General features: G+C 36.6%; 1 protein-coding gene across 10 annotated transcripts in view; it reads right to left on the bottom strand.

Annotated features, from left to right (window-relative positions):
* Positions 1-19863, bottom strand: part of camta1a (calmodulin binding transcription activator 1a) — a 388633-nt gene that overhangs the window by 367993 nt on the left and 777 nt on the right. For 8 of the 10 annotated variants that reach the window (XM_028016564.1, XM_028016556.1, XM_028016526.1 and 5 more), the window contains exons 2-3: positions 15471-15572; positions 2629-2732 (exon numbers count right to left, since the gene is read on the bottom strand). In XM_028016564.1, the coding sequence (XP_027872365.1) occupies positions 2629-2732; positions 15471-15572 (206 nt within the window). Of the gene's footprint in view, positions 1-2628; positions 2733-4248; positions 4367-15470; positions 15573-19863 lie in introns of those variants that run through there. The other 2 variants (XM_028016534.1, XM_028016540.1) reach the window with 2 other exon arrangements.

Raw genomic sequence — 19863 nt, 5'->3', positions numbered from 1 at the left:
CCTGTCTGCCACCACCGAGGCACAAACACTCGGATCTGCATGGTCTGCACAAAAAAGAAATGTCCTTGGTTTTAGGAAAGGTTACCTCGCTCTCCTCGGCCTTGGCAAACATTATTGGCATGCATAACGTGACACCAAGAAAGCCGCCTATTTTGGTCATTTTTACTGCGTTCCCTCATCAGCAGGCCAAACGTCCACAGAACAATCTGCAGCCCAGCGACCAAAACAGAGAGATGATTTTATTTGGTAGCAGACGACAGTCCGTGCTAACAACTGTGGCCGACAGCCTTCCACAGCAAATGCTTAGACTTACATTTTGAGATCAATTTCAAAACCATGTTAATTAATTTAGACTGCTGGCAGCACAATGCAGGTCAAACAGGGCAAACAAGTTACAACATCAGCCAATTAGAAACACACAAGCGTTTTACATTTTCTTCATAACTAGGGCAGGTCTAGTGTGAGCCCAGACATGACAGATGGAAACTTACAGAGGATGGAGACCGCGAGTGATGTAAATTATACGGAGCTGGGCAAACTCCCTTCTGTGGTAATGAGGACTTTAATTTTGTTTTCTTTACAACAGAAAAGTTCATGTTTTAAATTATTTTGTAAATATAAGCACAACAGAAAATCAATGTGAAAAAAATACTTGCTCACTGTAACTGACAGGCCATCTTTTTGAATATCCTGTTTCACAACACAACCCTATCTGGTGCCTTATTATCTGGTTGTTTTTCAGTTAATTAACTTTCATCACCGCAGATGACTGTATTTATATGGCTGCAATTTGTTAATCCCCAAAGCACGGATGGTTGATTTTTGCGCATCGGCCTTAAGATTTGTCATCGAGTGTATTTAGGTCTAATTACTACCAGTTTTTCTCTGAAAAGAGAACAAGATTTTCATCCATCAATAGTGAAAATGAAAGCAATAAATTCATCAACCTATCCCCAGAGAAGGAGAGCAGGCTGACAAATGAGTTCTGAGGCAAATGAAGCAACACAAGTCCCTGTTTGGGAATTACAGTATAACATGTTTAAGACTTATGTCTACTTTCTTCTAGACTCCAAGTGAATAATTCATCATAAAAACTGTTAGAAACTATTCCCTATGTCTTAACATATTTTACTTTGTATGCCAAGCATACACAGCACTGTTAAAATCGCAGTTTCTTGTGATGTAGCGAAACATAAGGCTAAGCTAAATCCTTTCTAAACCTTTTTGCACATGTGACATTTATCTTTTAACTGAAAAGCGAACAAATCTGTTAGAATGAAAAAGAGGTTGCATAAAAATGCACACGTTTGAACTAATACTCTATTAAAGTACCTTTTGATTTAATTTCATCATTCAGTCTTACTTGTTAGGAGTAAAATCAACATGCCATATTTTGACTTGAAAGTCTCTCAGATTGTGAGGATATTTTTTGTCCAAAGCCCTCTTCGGCTGATCCTCCAGATTTAGTTCTGGACACAATTTTTATTAACACCAGTTTATATTGCCAGTTTAATTCCAGATCCCATAGTCACACCAAAACTTTTGAAATTATCTCAATTTTTAAAATGACAAATATGACAATCTAAAAGGGATATGTAGATTTCAGAGAGTTATTCAATGTCATTTTTTAACTCAGCGCTGCTAATTCAAGCTTTTTTTCTATTATAACAAATATTCTCCACTTTATTACACAGAATAGTTTTGAATTTAAAAAGAAATAAAAGTATCTGAAGACTATCCTCACTTATGAATAAAAGCATTTGTGCCTAAACTTGCTACAAAAAGCATAAAAGTACATGACGTTAGTTGACATGTTCCTAGATTATAAATGATTGTTAAATTGTCTCAATCTTAATTAACCATGTAATTTTTTACAAGACACAAATTTCTCTGTGTAAAATGCTGTATTGTTTCTTGTTATTCTGTTCATGTTAAATAAAATTAGTTTGAACTGTCTTCAGTTAAATTAACACAAAGGGTTATGGTAATTAACTTTCACCCGACAAAAGATAAGCATTTTGATCAGTATTTTATACCAAATGGTGCTTCCTTAAAGAACAAGATCCTGAAGAGTGAATTATAAAATCCAAATACAAATGTCTGACAAATATCTGGATATAAGCAAAGTATAGAGGAAATGTTTAGTGATTTTTTTGCATTTTGTTACAATCTACCTCACATTTACAAGTGAAACCAATCACACTCTTGCAATGGATTTTATTTCTTTAAAGTTGTGATTTCATATAAAACAAATTTTTAACATCATATCACTTCAGATGTTTGTCAAAGTAATTAATTGGTTTCTTAAGATCAATTTTAATAGCAGCAAATGATATAGTCAACTTTAAAATTAAAATACTGAAAATAGCAGCCCATAAACAGAAACAAAAGTTTAATAAAATCACAAGCTTACTCATCTCATACTTTCACATGAAGCTGATGTGAGCAGCTTGTCTCCACTGTTTAAGGCCACTACAATAGATTGTGTGACTTTGTTCTGAAGAGAGTTGACATGACTTACAAATCTGTTTAAAAATGGTCTCTGAGAGCAGCGTGTCTGCTGGAAGGATATCTCTGCGCAGAGATGGATTTAGTGGAAGCAGGACTGATAAGCAGCGGCGTCCTTACCTCATTAGTGTTCCACCGGTGCCTCTCCTTCGGCAGCGACGTGCATTTTGGTAGACATTCAAGCAGCTTCTTGGGCAGGTATATTTTCAAATGTCCATGTTCATCTACAACGAGAGCGAAACAGAAAAGAATATTAAGCAACGGCTTCATATCTTATTGACTCACTTGTCTTCCCTCTTTATCAGTCTATCAGTCTCTCGGCTTTAAAACGCTGACTATAAAATAACTATCCCCAGCTGAATTAGGAAATTAATTTAAGAACAGCATAATGCATACATTTTAGTTTGTGGTCGGCTAAATTATTTTACTGTGTAATGCAATCTGTCAGGGGAGTTTACCAGGAATTTTTCACTGTCAACTTGGAAAGGCTGTGTCTATTCATTATTTAGACACAATAAACACCCTTGAGTGATTTTATGGTGTATGGAGAGTTAGTATTGGAGGATGTGTGCTGCCCTAAAGAATGTGGGGTATTATTCATGGAAATAAATGCAATTACCAGGGCAATTGCTTAAATCATAATGTATGTATTTCAAGCTACAATTTACAAGAATTATCAAACTAAGATTTACAGACAAACCTTTGACGTAAAGAAATCAAGTGTATATTTCTTATCGTTGCTCTCTTTTGCAAAATATGCTAAATATCTTATAGTAATACTGAATAAATTTGAAAATTATTCAAGTTTATTTCAGTAACTTAGTTCACTATTATAGAAATTATTTCCACAAACAGATGTTTCCAAACCTTTCTGTTAAAAATTATAATTTTCTGCTTATTGGTAATGAAAACACAACATTTAAGATTAAAACAATTCTTATTTACTTTGTTTGTGATGTAGTTAACTTAAAATGTATTTTTAAATGTTATGGTTCCCAGATAATATGCTCTAGTTTTCAAAAGTATTTATACCCCTTGATTTTTTTTTTTTGTATGTTGTATATTTTGTTATATTATTGAGATTCAAGATCAATCCTCTGTAGTGCATAATAGTGAAGTGGAAAGATACAGGATGCATGGTTTTTCAATATTTCTTTTTACCAACTAATACCTGCAAAGAGTGTTCTGCATCTAAATGAGTCAATACTTTGCAACAATAGTTTTAGCTCAATACAGCTGAATGTAAAATATAAATGACCAGTAATTCTCAAAACTTTCCATAGATTCAGACTTGTTTCACAATAATGACAATCTTACTAGCTTGCTTTAGTTTTGAGCTTATGCGCACATTCGGCCCAAAACATATTTATCTTTGCTATAGAGAACATGTCTCCTTTCTTAACAGTCACTTCCAAATAACTGAACTTTACAGGCTTCTGGAAATTATAACTAAGGATTCAAACTTGCCTGAGAGATTTTAAATTTTTGGATTTTGTTACAAATCAGCACATGTGAGTTGATGCCTTAAACACATCCACAGAGGTGCATCTATTTAACATAATAAAGATTGTTGATTAAACTATAATATATAATCATCTGGGCTTTCCCAAGTTTCTTATAAGCATTGTAACTGTAGCTCTATGTCATGTTGAAGGTGTGTATTTGGACCCAAATGCAGTGAGCCAGAGATAGCTTGTGAAGGATGTTAAATAAAAATGATGAACAAAAAAAAAAACTTACAAAAATCAGGAAGCCAGAGCAGAACAAAAACCATAAATCCAAGGATTTATGGCAGCAGGGAACAAACAGAGAAAATAACAATGTATAACAGGATTAGAGAGGAGGAACTAGCCAGCAGTATGAGCAGGAGAAGGGTTTAAATACTGTGAGGGTGAATGCTGGAACAAAAGACCGGGGCTGATGAGCTAACGGGCGCAGGTGTCACAAGAGAGAGAGAAAAAAATGGCACAGTGGGCGAGGGAGAGTACACAAGTGACTAGGAAATGAATATAACACTAAAGTATAACTAGACCAGGGGTCTCAAACTCCAGTCCTCGAGGGCCGCTGTCCTACAGTTTTTAGATGTGCCACAGATACAAAAACGCTGGAATAAAATGGCTTAATTACCTCCTGCTTGTGTAGATCAGTTCTCCCAGCCTTGCTAATGACCTAATTATTCTATTCAGGTGTGGTGCAGCAGAGGCACATCTAAAAGTTGCAGGACTGCGGCCCTCGAGGACTGGAGTTTGAGACCCCTAAACTAGACCAGAGTAACAAGTAATAACTGGAGACAAGAAATAAACATAACTAGAAACACTAAGAAAGACTGAACTAAGGTAAAACAGAAACAAGACTGAGAGATTTAAAGAAAGAGACTGAAGTACACAGAATAATCAAACCTCAAAAACAACTCAAAACAACTCAGCGCATAACAGTCTATTTTTCTGAAAACCAAAAACAGATTTTTGTCTAGGATTCCCCTACATTTATTTATTTCACCCTGTTCCTACTGCAGAGAAGTACATTCACAGCTCGATTCTGATCCCATCTTGTTTTATCCATGGACAGGTGTGGTGAGGGTGATGTGAAAGTATTAGTTTTCTTCCACACATTGCATTTTTCATGCAAGCCAAAAGGTTTAATTTTATGCTCATGTGACATGTTTGCTGTTTGAAAGAGACTTTTTATGGCTTTCCTCTTGTTATTCTTCCATCAAGGCCAGATTTGTTGAGCACACCACTACTGTAGTAGCTGTCGTTAATTTCCTCCTAAACTGTGGGTCTCTACCTCTTCGCTTCTGTGATTAATACAATATCAAAAGATATGGATATTTTTGCAAGGATCACTTAATTCAATTTGCTACTTAGTGAAATAAAATATCAATGCTGTAAGTAAATTTATGATCACTGTTAAATAAATTCAAATACTATCTTGAAAAAGTAAGGCAGTAAAGTCTGAGCAGATGATCACATCAGGCTGTTTCACTGAGAAAGTATTTTAACGTCAAAAAAAGAACAAATACAGGTTGATATTAACTGTATACCTGAAAGATGAATTTATATTATTCATCTAGCTGCCAACTTCCCATTTTTATAGGAGCACAAGATTTATAATGATTAAAAGCAGTGTAACAATGCATTTTTATGTGAGACTATTTAATCCATGTGAAAATGAATCTATTTTTCAGCTGTAATGTCTGCATGCCAAACTGAATATAAATACATTTGCTCAGTATAATGCAAATGACTCCATCTGTAATGCAATAAAGCTTAAAAATAAATTTCTACAAGAAAACAAGCAAATACCTGGAATTGAAATGGCTTTTTTGTGATTATATAAGTGTAAAATGGGAGAAAATGAGAAATAAAGTGAGTGAAAAGAAACAGACTAGATGTCAGTGGTAGATATCAATGTTCAGGAAAAGAAAGAAAAAGTTTTCAAAATGTAATCATTGAGATAGAGTCTCTGTGGCTTCTCTGCTGCCTATCACACAAATATAGTACAGTGTCACTGCCCCTGAACATCCATATGGAAAATTCAACCCAGTTGATCCATAGAGACAGAGCTGGCATGAAGCCTCTGGGTGTAACGTGTAAGGTAGAACATCACTATACCCAAAGGAGTGGCGAAGTAGATTTGTAAAATCTGCTACACCAGCCTGTTCCTGTAATACTACATGTAGACTCAGTTTTTTATGAGCTGCACACGCAATCATTGGCTTAGCCCAATTAAGAATCACATCCAGCATCTGCTGTGAGGTACCGGCACAGTGGTTTTATCGTCAAAAGTGGAGAACAGGCTGTCACTGAATGACACAAGGTGAAGGAAAGATAGAAAACTATAACTGCCTTAATGTGCAGTCTACTTACAGGAGCTTAAAATGGGATAAAATAAGCAAAGCGAGCCCACACTTAGATTAAAACTTGAGGGAATTTCAGCTTTATATTGTACATTAATATTAGCTGAAATTTGATAAACGTGTGACAAACCTAGATATTTTTTTTTCACTTATGGCAACTTCTTTCTGTAGAGAAATTAATAGTTCCCTGAATCACCCTAAGGCCATACAGTGCATGGCACCAACATATTCAGTATGTAAAATATTAATAGATATTAAACTTTTCTCATGTTGTGTCACATTTTAATGGATTTTTATGTTTTAGATTCACGTGAAGTAGTGCATGCTTGTGAAATAGCTGAAAAACTTACAGATGCTTTCAATCTTTTTTTTTTAATAAATGAAAAATATGTGCATATCTATTCAGAAACCCCCAGAGTCCATACTTTGTAGAATTACCTTTAGCTGCAGATATAGCAGTAAGTGTTTTGAGGTATGTCTCTCGCAGCTTGCATATGTAGAGACTCAAGATTATGCCCATTCGTCTTTGTAATTTAACTAAAGCTCAGTCAGATTAGATGGTGGGTGTCTGTGACAGCAGTTTTCCAGTTGCCAAGATTCTCAGTTGGATTTCGGTCTGCACTTTGGCTGGCCTATTTAAACAAGTAACTACTGTCATATCCAAAAAGTAGGTAGCAGGTATTGAACAACCTTTTCATTAAGCCCAGATTTGTGTATTAAAAATGTTTTTTTATTGATCAGTGTCAGATTTCCATTCTCTGTAAAAGGAAAATCATCACAATTAACAGAAATAAAGGCTACAAAACATCAGCCTGTGTGCAATTAATCTACATAAGACGATTTGTTTGGTGATTGAGTTAGTGAAATGACTAAACCTTTCAATAATAATCTAATTACAGAATGTGCCTGAATGCTTTTATTTATTCCACTCCACAGTAGCTCTGGCTGTATGTGTAGGGTTGTTGTCTTGCTAAAAGTTAAACCTCAATCCCCGTCTTAAAAATTCTGGAGCAACTAACAAATGTTCTTCTAGGATCACGGTTAGCTCCATCCATCAACTCTGACCAGATTCCTGGTCTTTCCTGAAGAAAACCGTCCCCTTGTCATGATGATGAACAGTGCTCTGTGAGGTGTTCAGAGATTGGCATAATGTTTTTATAACCTAACCATGACCTAAACTTCTCTACAACTTTATCTCTGATCTGTCGGTTGTGCTTACTGGTCTTTATGATGCTGTTTGCTTGATAATGTAACTCTGAGGCCTTCACTGAACAACTGGATTTACTTAGATATAAATACACACAGGTGAACTCCATTAATTAGTTGACCTCTGAAGGCAACTGGTTGAATAATAGTGAAAGAGGCAAATACATAAATGCACACTACTCTTTTCAGAAATATAATTTGCAAAAAAGCTTGGAAAACCACAAATCCTCTGCTTCCATTTCACAATTATTTGTATTAGTGTGAAAATTCCAGATTCAACAAATTCTGCAAACAGATATGTCTGTGAAAGACATTCTTACTCTTTTAAAACATTTGGAGTAGGAACAAAAAAAACTATTTTAAGAGAGTTGCAAATATTTTCATCAGTGGTTGTAAAAAAAATTTTAATTTTTATTTGCACTGGGGGTTTTTTTTGGGTGGGGGGTTACTACCTTATTTGCAAACCAGTGGCTTTGGAAATTGGTTTCCTCTCCAAAATACTTTGCAGTTGAAACCTCTATGCATAAGTTGGAGCATTAAATCACAGCTGTGTTTAACTTATAAATTCTTTACAGGCAGGATCGCTCAACTCTTTAATACCTAAACTACATACTGCAGCACCATCATGTTATTGTGGCTGGTTTTTAAACATATTGCTGTTATAAATCTCAGTGTCTTCAAGCAAATACTACATTTAATTCTTCTTCTCTTCTATATTTGATGTTGCAAAATTTTCAGAGGATTATAACAGAAAAGAAATACCGAAATATATTGTTAAACAAATTACAAAAAAGTTATCACTTCCTTTGACTGCCTATTTACTTACAGTTTTTTTTTACATTGTCCTCATTGTCCCTTCTGACAAATCTAGCCTTCTCAAGATTATATTTTTGTAAAATAGAAAATTTTCAGTAATTTATTTCACTCTTTAATCACTGATGAAAGTTTAAAGTTTAACAAAATAAAGTGACCATTTTACTTCACAAGGCAAGAGAAGGTGAGACTACTTTTCAGGTTTGGGAACTAAGAGATTACTGATGTGCATGTTGATTACAGTGTCAAAACTCTCCATCTGTGCCATAAAGGTGTTCTCTACACATCAAACTATTTCCAGGTGTTACTTTTACAGCATATAAAGTATAACGGAAATTCCTTTAGACTCCTCTCCCGTATACTGTGAAAATACGATTTTACGACAGACTCCATATACCGTACAGGCAGTAAACTGCATTTGGTATGAAAAACAAACTGTGGATTCAAAATGCTGACTTTCAGTATTTTGATACTGTGTGCATTGCTCCAGAATAGCGAAGTCAGTCAGCTGACCTCAATCCAACTGAGCATGTGTTTCACTTGCTCTCGACCAGACTCAGGGCAAAAAGCCTTCAAAACAAGAAAGATATGAGCGTGGCTGCAGCACAGGCCTGGCAGAGCATCACCAGAGACCATGCCAAGTATCTGTTGTCGTCTAAGGATCATGAATTACACAATCAAAACAACAGCACAGTCTGCAACCAAATATTTAACATATATCTAATTAATCGCAGTGTCTACATTTTAACAATGAATGCTATCTAATCAAATGTAAACGTCGGTGTTCACTGTATCTGCCTCTGATACAGAAGAGTATTCCAAGCTGCTCCGGCATCGTTTTAAATGCAATTGTGTCTTTTTGTTGTTAAGTACGCCACGTGTTTTAGATGTGGCACTTCAGATCAACACTGTTGGCATTCTCTAATCCAGGAGTCCTTGTCTAACTTCAAAAGAAGGAGTTTGTTTGTTTTTTTTTTTTTACACGAGCACAGTTCTAACAAAGCTCTCAAAGCTCGCAAGCGGAAACTCAGCGTAGAGGAGGGCTTTCTTTTCACAGCAATGCACGCTCAAAGTTTTTAAAATTCTTTTACATCTATTTATTCACACTAATAATATCTGAGCTTCGATTTCTTCCACTGGGCATTTCCACTTCTGAAGAAGGAACTTCCAAAAAGAATTGCTTATTAATTAAAGATCTGCCCACTGTGGAATGAAAACTACCGCGATGTGTGCATCAGCCGAAAACAACCCCAGGGAGAATACCTTAGAAGCCACATTTGGACTATACTTAATATACAGTAGAGTTCCCAAATCAAATTGTATGATTTGATTAGTGCTTAAAGAACAAATACATACATAACCATAAGCTAATGGCACACTAAAATAACTCTGCTTCTCTGCGTTTTGCATACGAGTCTCCCTTTAAGGTTTAATAAGAAACTGAGATTAAACAGCAGGCTTAATAACTGCCTGTAGCTGGTAGCTGGGGAAAAATACACAGAAAAATACAATTTGGTAGTAACACTAAAGTGCAAGACAGGCTGCTACAAAGGTTTGTTACATGAGAGGATGTGCTGAGCTGAGCTGGCACACTGCAGCCAATTACATTCCAGGTCCTGATGAGCAAGTGAGTTTTGCTCACATACAAAAATCTAAACAGAGACGGAAACTCCTTTCAGCACAAAGGTTTGCAGCTTTTATGTTACAATCACAGGCTGTGTTTGTGCCAAATAGCGGTCGCCTGCACATGCTGCTCCATAATTTACATCACCCTGGCTGTAAAGATATATTTTTCTCTGCTGATGTTTGGATTATCACTGATCTTGGCTGCTAAGCAAACACTTGGGCTGAATTTAAGGGTATTTGTCATGCTCGCTTGCTCCAGCCCCACCCTAGAGATGAGAGCGAGGGTCATGAGACTGGAAAGGCTGACAAAAACAAATCTTTAATCAATATCTAAACCCTGAACGCAAAACCCTCTCTCTTCTGTCTCTGTCTGGGAGCGCTCTGGGAGTGACAGTTTTTCTTTTTAATCTGTGCCTGCATTGTGGAGAAATTGCAAGCTAATGTTTTGGCTATAGATCACTCAACAAATCGCCAGTGGCGGTGCATATCTAAAGCAACTGTTTGAATGCTAACACTTTCCACAAAGGCTAATATGGCTTGTAGACATGAAGAGCACTGTAACTATGTTTCAACCTGAATCACATCAGAGCTAAGTTACACAGTTTTGCTGCAGATATAGAAACTTTGGATACAGCAATAATCTGTAATTTTGGTATTTCACATAACAGCAATAGCCTTACAAAGATATGGTTATCCCTTTTGTCACAATACAAATACAAAAAAATGCATTTCTATTGTGAATGTATGTGACAAATCAACACATATTAATGAAAGAAACAAATAATTTATTTTTTTTTCACAGATGAAAATCAGTGATTTTGTATTCAGGCTCCAGGGTAACAAATTATCTTCAGATGCCACCTAGTTATTAAGTCAATAAGTAATGTATTCTTAGCATAAATCTAGATGTGTGTTGAAATTTCTGGCCTACATATAAAACTTTACATATAGAGGATAAATTAACGGCACACATTCCACTGAACAAACCAAGCCTATAGGGAAATGGGTCAGATTTGATGGGAAGGTAGCTGCAGCTAAATACAAAACAACGACATATTTATCTAATATTTATTTGTAAATACATATGAAAATCGTGTTGTCCTTTTCTTCTATTTCATAACTACCAAAACAAGGTAGTTATGTTCTACCTTGTTTTGGTTAATCCCGCAAAATCTCAAGTAAACAAGTTTTTTGTTGCAATATGATAAATGTGGTCAAGTTAAAGAGAAAAATACCTTCACAAGGTGTTGTATTTACAGACAGATAACAGAAATAAAGAAATATATGTTTTTGTTTTTTTACCGGCAACTCAAGGGGTTGTAAAGAGACTATAAGCAGAGGATAAACATCCATCAATCACTCGAACAGAATAGAAAAAATTTACAATTTGATTTTCTGTTAGTTTATCCCTGCATGTTTAAAGAAGCCAATAAAGACGAATATGAGCACTCTGCCAGCATGATCGCAGTTACCTCAGATAATTGAGTTTACACAGCTAACTGTGGCTTACTTGTTTATAAACATTCAATTCTCATCACTGACCAGTAAGAAGTGCTGAGAAATTCATTTAGGTCTAACACCACTGAAGTCCAGAATCATTAAACTGGATGAGTTTCCCTGCACAAAACGACATCTTAGAGTTTAGTTTAAAGACCTTTACAGATACATCAGTTTTAATGCCGTGAAGGACCATTATAAAACACCAATGTCTTTCAAAGAAACAAATCTGACCACTGTTTTACATGCAGCTGCAGTGTATAAAAAAATAAGCCATAAAATACTGAAATATAATGGGATATATGAAAATTGGCAATGAAAGAAAGTGGAAAATTAAATGTAGAAAAACTTCTCTACAACAGGCCAGATGTCAAAACAGCAGTGAAAACTCAGAAAATGGGTAAAGAGGCATAAAGTAGTAACAAGTTGTTGGCAGAGGAAACAAAAAGTAGAGATGAACTCAGACAACCAAGGAGATATGGTCAGCTGGTGACATGCTGCATTCTAAAAGCACAAAATCTGAAAGCGAGACGTGAAAGAATGAGGAGGAACAAACAGGAGGTACAAACTTGCAGAAGAATTTTCAGGATATTAGTTTTGAGTGCATTCATTTCTGAGGAAACGTTTTTGTTGCCTGTGAATCTGTGATTTGCACATATCCCTGTCAGAAACTATAACAGTACGCAAAAGGCAAGTACCAATTTCTTTCCGACAAATAAATCCAACTAATAAATTAAAAACTGACTTGATTTTTATTACAAACCAAGTACAAGACATCTCTTCACTCTTTATAATAATTTTATATGGATTCCAAATAACAAAACAAAAACAATTTCACTCTTTTACCTCTGTAATTTGCAGAACCATTTCTACAAAAGTGCCACGACATGTAGACACTTTTTTGTATCCAAAGAATTTCCATTTTGCTCTTTACTTCTTATTGTTATTCTCGCAAAAATGCTTGCAGTCCTGTGGCACTGTGATGCCATCTTGCTTGCACTGCTCTTTTGAAGTCTGCTCATTGATTTTCAATTATGTTTGAGTCAGGGTATTGTGAGGGCCAAGGCCAAACCCTCAGCTTCCGCTTCTTAAGGAGCTCCATTTTGGACTTTGATATTTGTTTTAGGAGGGTTTCAGTTGCAGAGGCCCTCTTTCTCTTTTAACTTTTAACAGAAATACAATTTTTGTTTAGTTAAATGTGTCAAACATAAAAGTGTCCTCTCTCCAAATTTATATAATTGAGCTGTTTGCCTATAGTTTCACAAAGGGGTCACTTAATTTATAGTTTAAATTTTTTGCTTAAATTTTAGGCACAATTCTATTTTGCACGAAATCCTTCTGTTTAAAAGTATTGCTAAAATTGTGAGACCGATCAAGTTTTTCTCTCCGCATATAAGGCATCTACTCAGTGAAAAGTTCACTGCAATGTCAAGTTCTGCTTATTTTTCTTGAAGGCTTTTTGCAGTTTAATGCGAGCTACAGTTTGCTTCTCTAGCAATCCATCAAGGAGTTTTCTCAAAATGTTCTGTTTTCCTCAGACCTCGGCTTGACCTTCATCATTCCTGTTAACTTACTTTTTCCAATTGAATCGAGAATTACAAACTAACTCTAAAAACATTTGTCTGTTTACTTCTCGTGACTTTCTTTTGTGTCAAGGTTTTAAAACTACACAAAAGAATTGAAGCTATGTCTGAATTTCTTTACTGAACTGTCCAAGGTCCTGATGGCTGCTGATAGGAACATGGAGAAGAGTGAGCAGACTTGGATTTAAAATAGCAATGCATTAGTGTAGGACTGGGAAACCAATTATGTTTATCATTTGGCCCATGGCCTGTTTGATAATACCCTTACATGCAGTGAAATTACTCACCACCCACCAGTGTAAAAGAGAAAAAAAGTCTCTGACAAGTAAACCTTCATGCTGTGATGTTACAAAGCAAACCAAAACAAAGAAAGCAGTTCATGGCCTCTAGAGATAGCATCTAGGATGAGTGTTTGACCTGCAATGTACACAACAGCTGCTGGGAAAGATGTGAGGGAAGTTTTTTTTCCCACTACTGGATACATGCAATATAGAAATTTCTGAGAATCTCAATGGACATCATCTTTTATTTGTTCTGCAACTAGACAAGAAGCAACATGTGCAGTAGTATTGCAGCTTTTCTTTTTTTGGCCATTGTTTACAGCTGCACTTTTAATGCTTCACCAGTGGGAACACAGGGTACACTGTAGATTTATGTAGCATAATAAGGAGAGACTGTCAAAAAAAAGTCAAACTGCTAAAAATAAATAATGAACTAAAAAACATTAAAAAAAACCTCGGCCTATTACTGGAAGTTCAACAAACATGCACACATGGTTAACTGCCTGCAACAAACTGAAAATGACTCTTTATGTGTTCTCAGCCCTCAGTGAGCTCACCCATCCATAAAAATCCCATCTCAAGGAGAGCAGAGGTGAGGTCTCTTTTTCTCCACCTCTCTTTCTCTCTTCCTCTTGTTCTTTTTTCACTCTTCTCCCTCTTGCTTACAAATGCGCGCACAAAAGAGCGCCTTCTTTCTGTATCATAACTACTCCCACAATTACTCAGACGATTACTCAGATCAATGGTTTGCCTGCCTGCATTCTGACTGTCCCCCCCTCCTTGGTAGGCAGAAAAAACCTCCAGGCTGAACACATTAAACAGAGTGTGTGACATGGGGGACAGGATAGTGTAATATCACGCAATAACATGAGAGAAAATAGAAAGACTGGCAAAACATATTGTCAGTCAGAGCTGTCACACATGAGGGGGTAACACAAAAGTATATCAGCAATGTATCTGTTACAGTCTACAACCCTGTTTCATAGATCTGCACAAGCGCTCCCCTGCCATTAAATCTCTAAGACGTTCTCGGTTAAAGAGAGCAAAACAATGTGGTGCTGTGGAGCTCTCCCAGTGGCAGTTATCACTGGTGAAGCACAGAGCCTAACAAGGGGTTGAGGTGATTTCATGCTCTCTATTTAGAAATGACAATACATGAGCACACTTAATTACGCAGTCTCTAGTCTAGATCAACACGGTCTTCCAGCAGTGAAGGGGATGGTGTATTCATTAAGAGTAAAAGGGACTCCTTTCTGCTGAGAAACAATCGGCTTCACAGAGGGGGACAGTTTCAATGTGGGAAACAGACAGAAGGCTAAAAAAGATCAGACGTATTTTCTAAAAAGGAACGAAAAGAAAGTCATCCAAAATAAAGTCAAGACTTTGGCCTATATTTCTGACTGATGTGTTTTGGTTGTGACGAAATAAAGCGACTGTGTGCAGAACTGTGAGTGCAGTCAGGCAGTTCCCTCAGAAGCTGGTTTTTACAAGTCATAAAAATCCTCTGTGATGCTTCTTTTTTTCTCCCTCTCTCTCTCTCTCTCTCTCTCTCTCTCATCTTTGTTCTTTACTCCCGGTCTGCAGTTTTCACACAGCACAAAATGTAATGACAGGAAGACAAATAATAATTCAATTTCAATATCACAGAATATTAACGTTTAAGAAATGCATGAATATTTTAGTTCTATGCTGTTTAACCTGCCAACATTTTTAATTTGCTCTGTTGCTTCCTCGTCATCAAAGGAAGCTTTGAGAAAAGCAGACAAAAGGCAAAGTCAGAGTCATAATTGATGGCTCAGGGCTCAAGCTTTCTCTCTGAGGGTCTGCTCAGGTCCTGATCCCGTGGCCTCAACCTGAAACAATCACTCTTAGTTAACGACAACACTTCAGCTATTGACAGCATGATCCTGTAAAGCAGACACTTCAATCAACAGAGCAGCCGCAGGAGGTGTTGTGTTGGAGGGGAAGAAAACAAGGGAGGGGGCATGGGGACGGATGAAAATCAAGAAGTAAATAAATGAATTGATGAATGAATAATAGATTGGCCAGCTAGTGGTGACTAGCAGCAGGAATGCAGTATTAATAACTGACTCTTACTGTTCGTCTCTGTGTCATCACTGATACTCTTAGGTGGACCATGGCCAGCATAACACACTGCTGATCTGTACATTCGATCCGGATTACGAACTTTCTTCAGTCCTTTAGGAGGCAAAGAGAAAAGTAGAGAAAAATCGAGGAAAAGTAGTATTCTTCCAGCCTGTGACAACTAAGCACAATCCCCATGCAAAAAGTACACAGAAACAACACAGAATATTTAAATACATACAGACAAAGTGCGTGTGTTAGAATTTTAAATAATAAGTTGGAAAATGGCTTAAAAGAAAGGCATATTTTATTGCAGCTGTACAATAATACTCCAAAAAATTTCTGAAAAATTCAACCTTCTACTTGAGCACATTTATTCAATTTGAGAAAAATCCTATCTGTTATGAAATAGTTCTTTTTTGTTTTTTAACAAAATCAGCAATACCACAATACAATAAATGTAACTATAGCATTTTTTTCACAATGTATTTTTTACTAATTTAAATAGTAATCTGAGTTTCTAGGGATTTTGAATTAGTAATTAATAAGAATAGCTCTGGAAGGTAATTTTTTTTAAATCTCCAGATCTCACTGTACGAAGAACTGCAGCATCAAGTGACATCATATGGTCACCAAATCCCCACAAAAACCATAATACTCTTTCTATATGCCAATCAGCTGGTTGAAAGGAATGTGAGGAAAAAGTCTTATGTTTTACCATCACAAATGTAAACATTCGAGATTTTTACAATCTACTGGGACTTTCACTGAAACTCTCTGCATCAGTCAGACGAGGTTACAATTACATTTATCCTCAAAAGATGCTGCAGGTGGTTAAAACAGAAAAACAATATGTGGGAAAACTCCTCGTTTTTTCCCACATGTTAAGTATGGTAGACGATCTGTGATGCTGTGGGCCTTTTTTATTTCTCAACACCATGGGAACGGTTTTAAAGGCATTATATTGTGAACTTTATTAAATGCCATGTCATATTATATTGCAGCTGAAAATTGGTTATCTGTGGTCATTTTGAAAAGGATAATACTCAAATCAACTCAGAAATAGCTTAACTGGGACAAACCTAACACAGTCCAGAAACCTAAATCGTATGGAAAGGACTCATGAAAATATATAAGGAAGTTTATAGTAATTGACAATATCTCTCTGATTATAAATTCTCATTTCTTCAAAGGTTACATCAGATTATGTGTGGTGCTATTCCCAATAATTGCAGCATCACATTTTGTTAAAAACAATAATTTCTCAAAATTTAATTCTTACCTCCAGCACATCAATTCACTCAAATTAAAGGTTGGATTTTTAAATGTTTTTATTATAATATAATACTAATGCAATAAAATAAAGCATTATTATAAAGCTTTTAACACTTCTTTATCATGGAGGCAAACAATTTCCAGAGAACTGTATTAAACACACAAATCACGTTTTTGTTGCCCTCAGAAATGTTTTATATCCTACAAGGAAATAAATAAGTAGTAAGGGTCAGTGTAGCTGTGACCCTCTTTGATACAGGCAGTAACATTTCTTATTGTTTAAGTGGTAAACTGAATGATTCAATACAATCAATCAGTTGAGACCGTGCAAAGCAGTACGTAAAGGTCTGCTACGTGCAGGAATCAGAAGCGATACGTCTCAGCAACCCCAGACACTGCCCGACTAACATCCATCCATACCTCACTGATCCAATTAAAAGGCAGAGCAGAAAACCCAGCACCTGATTCACTGATTCAACACAAGACCAAGGGAAGAAACAGTCTGTCCTACAACACAAGGTTCAAATCTTCATGCCTCTTTTTACAAAACAGCATAGAAATGTTTGTATCATTGCTGCACAAGCATTTTTTGGAAGTTGAGGGCTCACTGTGTGCTTGCTTGATGTTTTGCTGGCGTCTCACATTGCATTCTGATAACATCAAGGCGCGCATTAAACCGCACTGCTTAAAAATAAGAAAATAAGGTCTGTTTTAAATCGCCCACCTTTGTTGACCGTTTTTCCGTTCCTGTATTTGCATTTTTCTTATTTTGAATGAATATGAGCTTACAAATTTTGGTCTAAAATTTTTTTTTAAATCAAACTGTGTGAAGATTCAACTTTAGCGATTAAATAAAATCTTGAGGCTTGCCTTTACAAATCCCCTTGCTTCACATATGACTCTTGTACTGAAATATTTGTATAAAACAGTGACCCGGCAGATTTTTTAAGACTGCAGGCTGTAGTTTTCTCTAGAGCAGTGTCATTGTGAGGCATATCAAACCTGTCCTTTCAGTGCCCTCCTAGCCTTGTGCTTTAAGTAACGCACACACTGAGATTTTTAGGTGTGTGAAGGGGAGTAAAAATACCCCCGAGGGCCTTGAGGCTTGAGAGAAATACACCAGGATGTAAACATTACACCACAGAGTAAGTCCAGGTCATGGCCTCTCATTTGTTATGGACCTTTCGTGAGACCTGCCAAACAAGTGTGAGCCATCAGCACTGCCCACAAGCCACAAGGACAAAAGGTTGAAGTAGGGGGGGAATTCCTGACTTCATAGCTGAGAAAAAATGCACAGGTCCTCGTTACACAAAAACTGCGGTGAAACTCGTGTCCTGCATTAACGAAGAGCACAAAACGAAGAAAAAAGTGGAAGCAAAGACTTCTGACAGCTCTATATAAAAGCTGTGAAGATCAAGTCTGCATGAGACGACATGGCATTTACATAAAGGTGTGAAGTAATCTCCCTCTTTCCCTATGCTCTCCACCCTCCTCCTCCTTTTTCCACTGACCGGCCTCTCAGGAGCACTGAAAATAACTTGACCGGCTCAGCAATGGGACTTTCAAGCCTCGGTTTTCAGTGAAAAGCTTCTTTCATTGGAGAGGCTACACTACGACTCTCAGATACAGCCTGCATGTTTAGTTCATTTAATGTTAGGAAAAGACTTAAGACTACAACATAGTCAAGTCATTACTATCACAAAACAGATGTCTTCTTCTTTTTTTGTCCAAGCCCCAGACAGAGTCCAAAGATATGAGAGGCTCCTTAGCTCAATAGCACCCCCTGGTGGGACTTCTTTTGGTGGTTGGCACACTGACATCCAAACCAACTAAAACCACAGTGTTTAATCTCTACCTTTTTCTAAGAACGAAAAACAATTTAAAACACTGGCAATTATGCAAGAAAAGAATTTATCTTCGAAGTTGCTGACGCTAAGTTTGACAGAGTTGTTTTTTTAAATAGTCAAACACAATAAAACATTAAGAACTGATTGGAAACAGCTGAACCTAACGTGCAACATCTTAAATTATGCAGCTAGTTTTAAAGTCTAGAAACTCTTTTTGCTGTACCCTGAGGCTATTAACATAAATAAACATAAAAATAGAGTTTTATCGTATCCAAAAAGAACATAGTGTTTCAGAAACATTATTGGACTCACAAAAAAAAGTTAATAATGACAGAGATTTGCATGCCAAAAGGGCATAAACAGCTATTGAACACCCCAATACTGTCACGTAAATTTGAAAATGCATTTTAATATATTGAAATTTGTTGCGATAACAAGAGCAATTAGATAACTCAGCCAAGCCAAAGTACAAGTACGAACGAAAAGCTGCGTTTTAGTCTATCGTTCCCTTTATTTTCATGCAGGCGTAATTTAATTACTCACCCAAAAAATCCATGGGCCTTTCTGAATGGGCATAGATCTCTCATGCATATGAGTTGTAATAAAATATTCCACTAAAAAGGAAATAATTAAGCCTGGTGCATCTGGTTCTCAGTGAGCGAAGCGTGTGAAATCAGCTGAGAAGGGGGAGGAAAGTCATCATTCTGTCCTATGTGTAAAGTAATGTAATGGGCAGGCTGCAGGAAATCCTACTCTCCATCCTCCCTCTTCATCTTCTGGTGTGATGGCATTTCAAGCGCGACAGGACATCTCAAGGCAACACAATGGTTTCATACTCTTGTTTCAGACCGAATGTAGGGCAAAAAAAAAAAAAGTATTGGAAAAACATTATTTAAAAATAGATCACAGTTCGCTGAATGCCAAGGAAAAAACGCTCGCGCTTCAAGGAAGAACTGAACGACCCTCTACAACTTACATATTTTAAAACAGGCGTGTCTTAATTATTATTTCAGGGTAGCCAAAACAAGCGGCTGGAAAAAAGGATAAACTAACAGAACGGAGCTCTGAAATAAGAGAAGAAGTTGGTCGATCCCGATGACATGTTGTCATTAACTTAGCCTTGTTGGGAGCAACTTGCACTGCACGTCGTTTTGACAAGAATCCGGAGCACAATAAACGGTACACGCGGTACTTTTAACCACGCTGACAATTTGTCCCCGTGGCGTGTTTTTTTCTCTTCTTTTTTAATAATGTGGGCTATGCTGGGAATACAGCGGCTGGCT

Source organism: Xiphophorus couchianus, chromosome 1 (genome assembly GCF_001444195.1).
Source record: "Xiphophorus couchianus chromosome 1, X_couchianus-1.0, whole genome shotgun sequence".
Lineage (NCBI taxonomy): Eukaryota > Metazoa > Chordata > Actinopteri > Cyprinodontiformes > Poeciliidae > Xiphophorus > Xiphophorus couchianus.
This window is presented reverse-complemented; position numbering and strand designations above follow the sequence as displayed.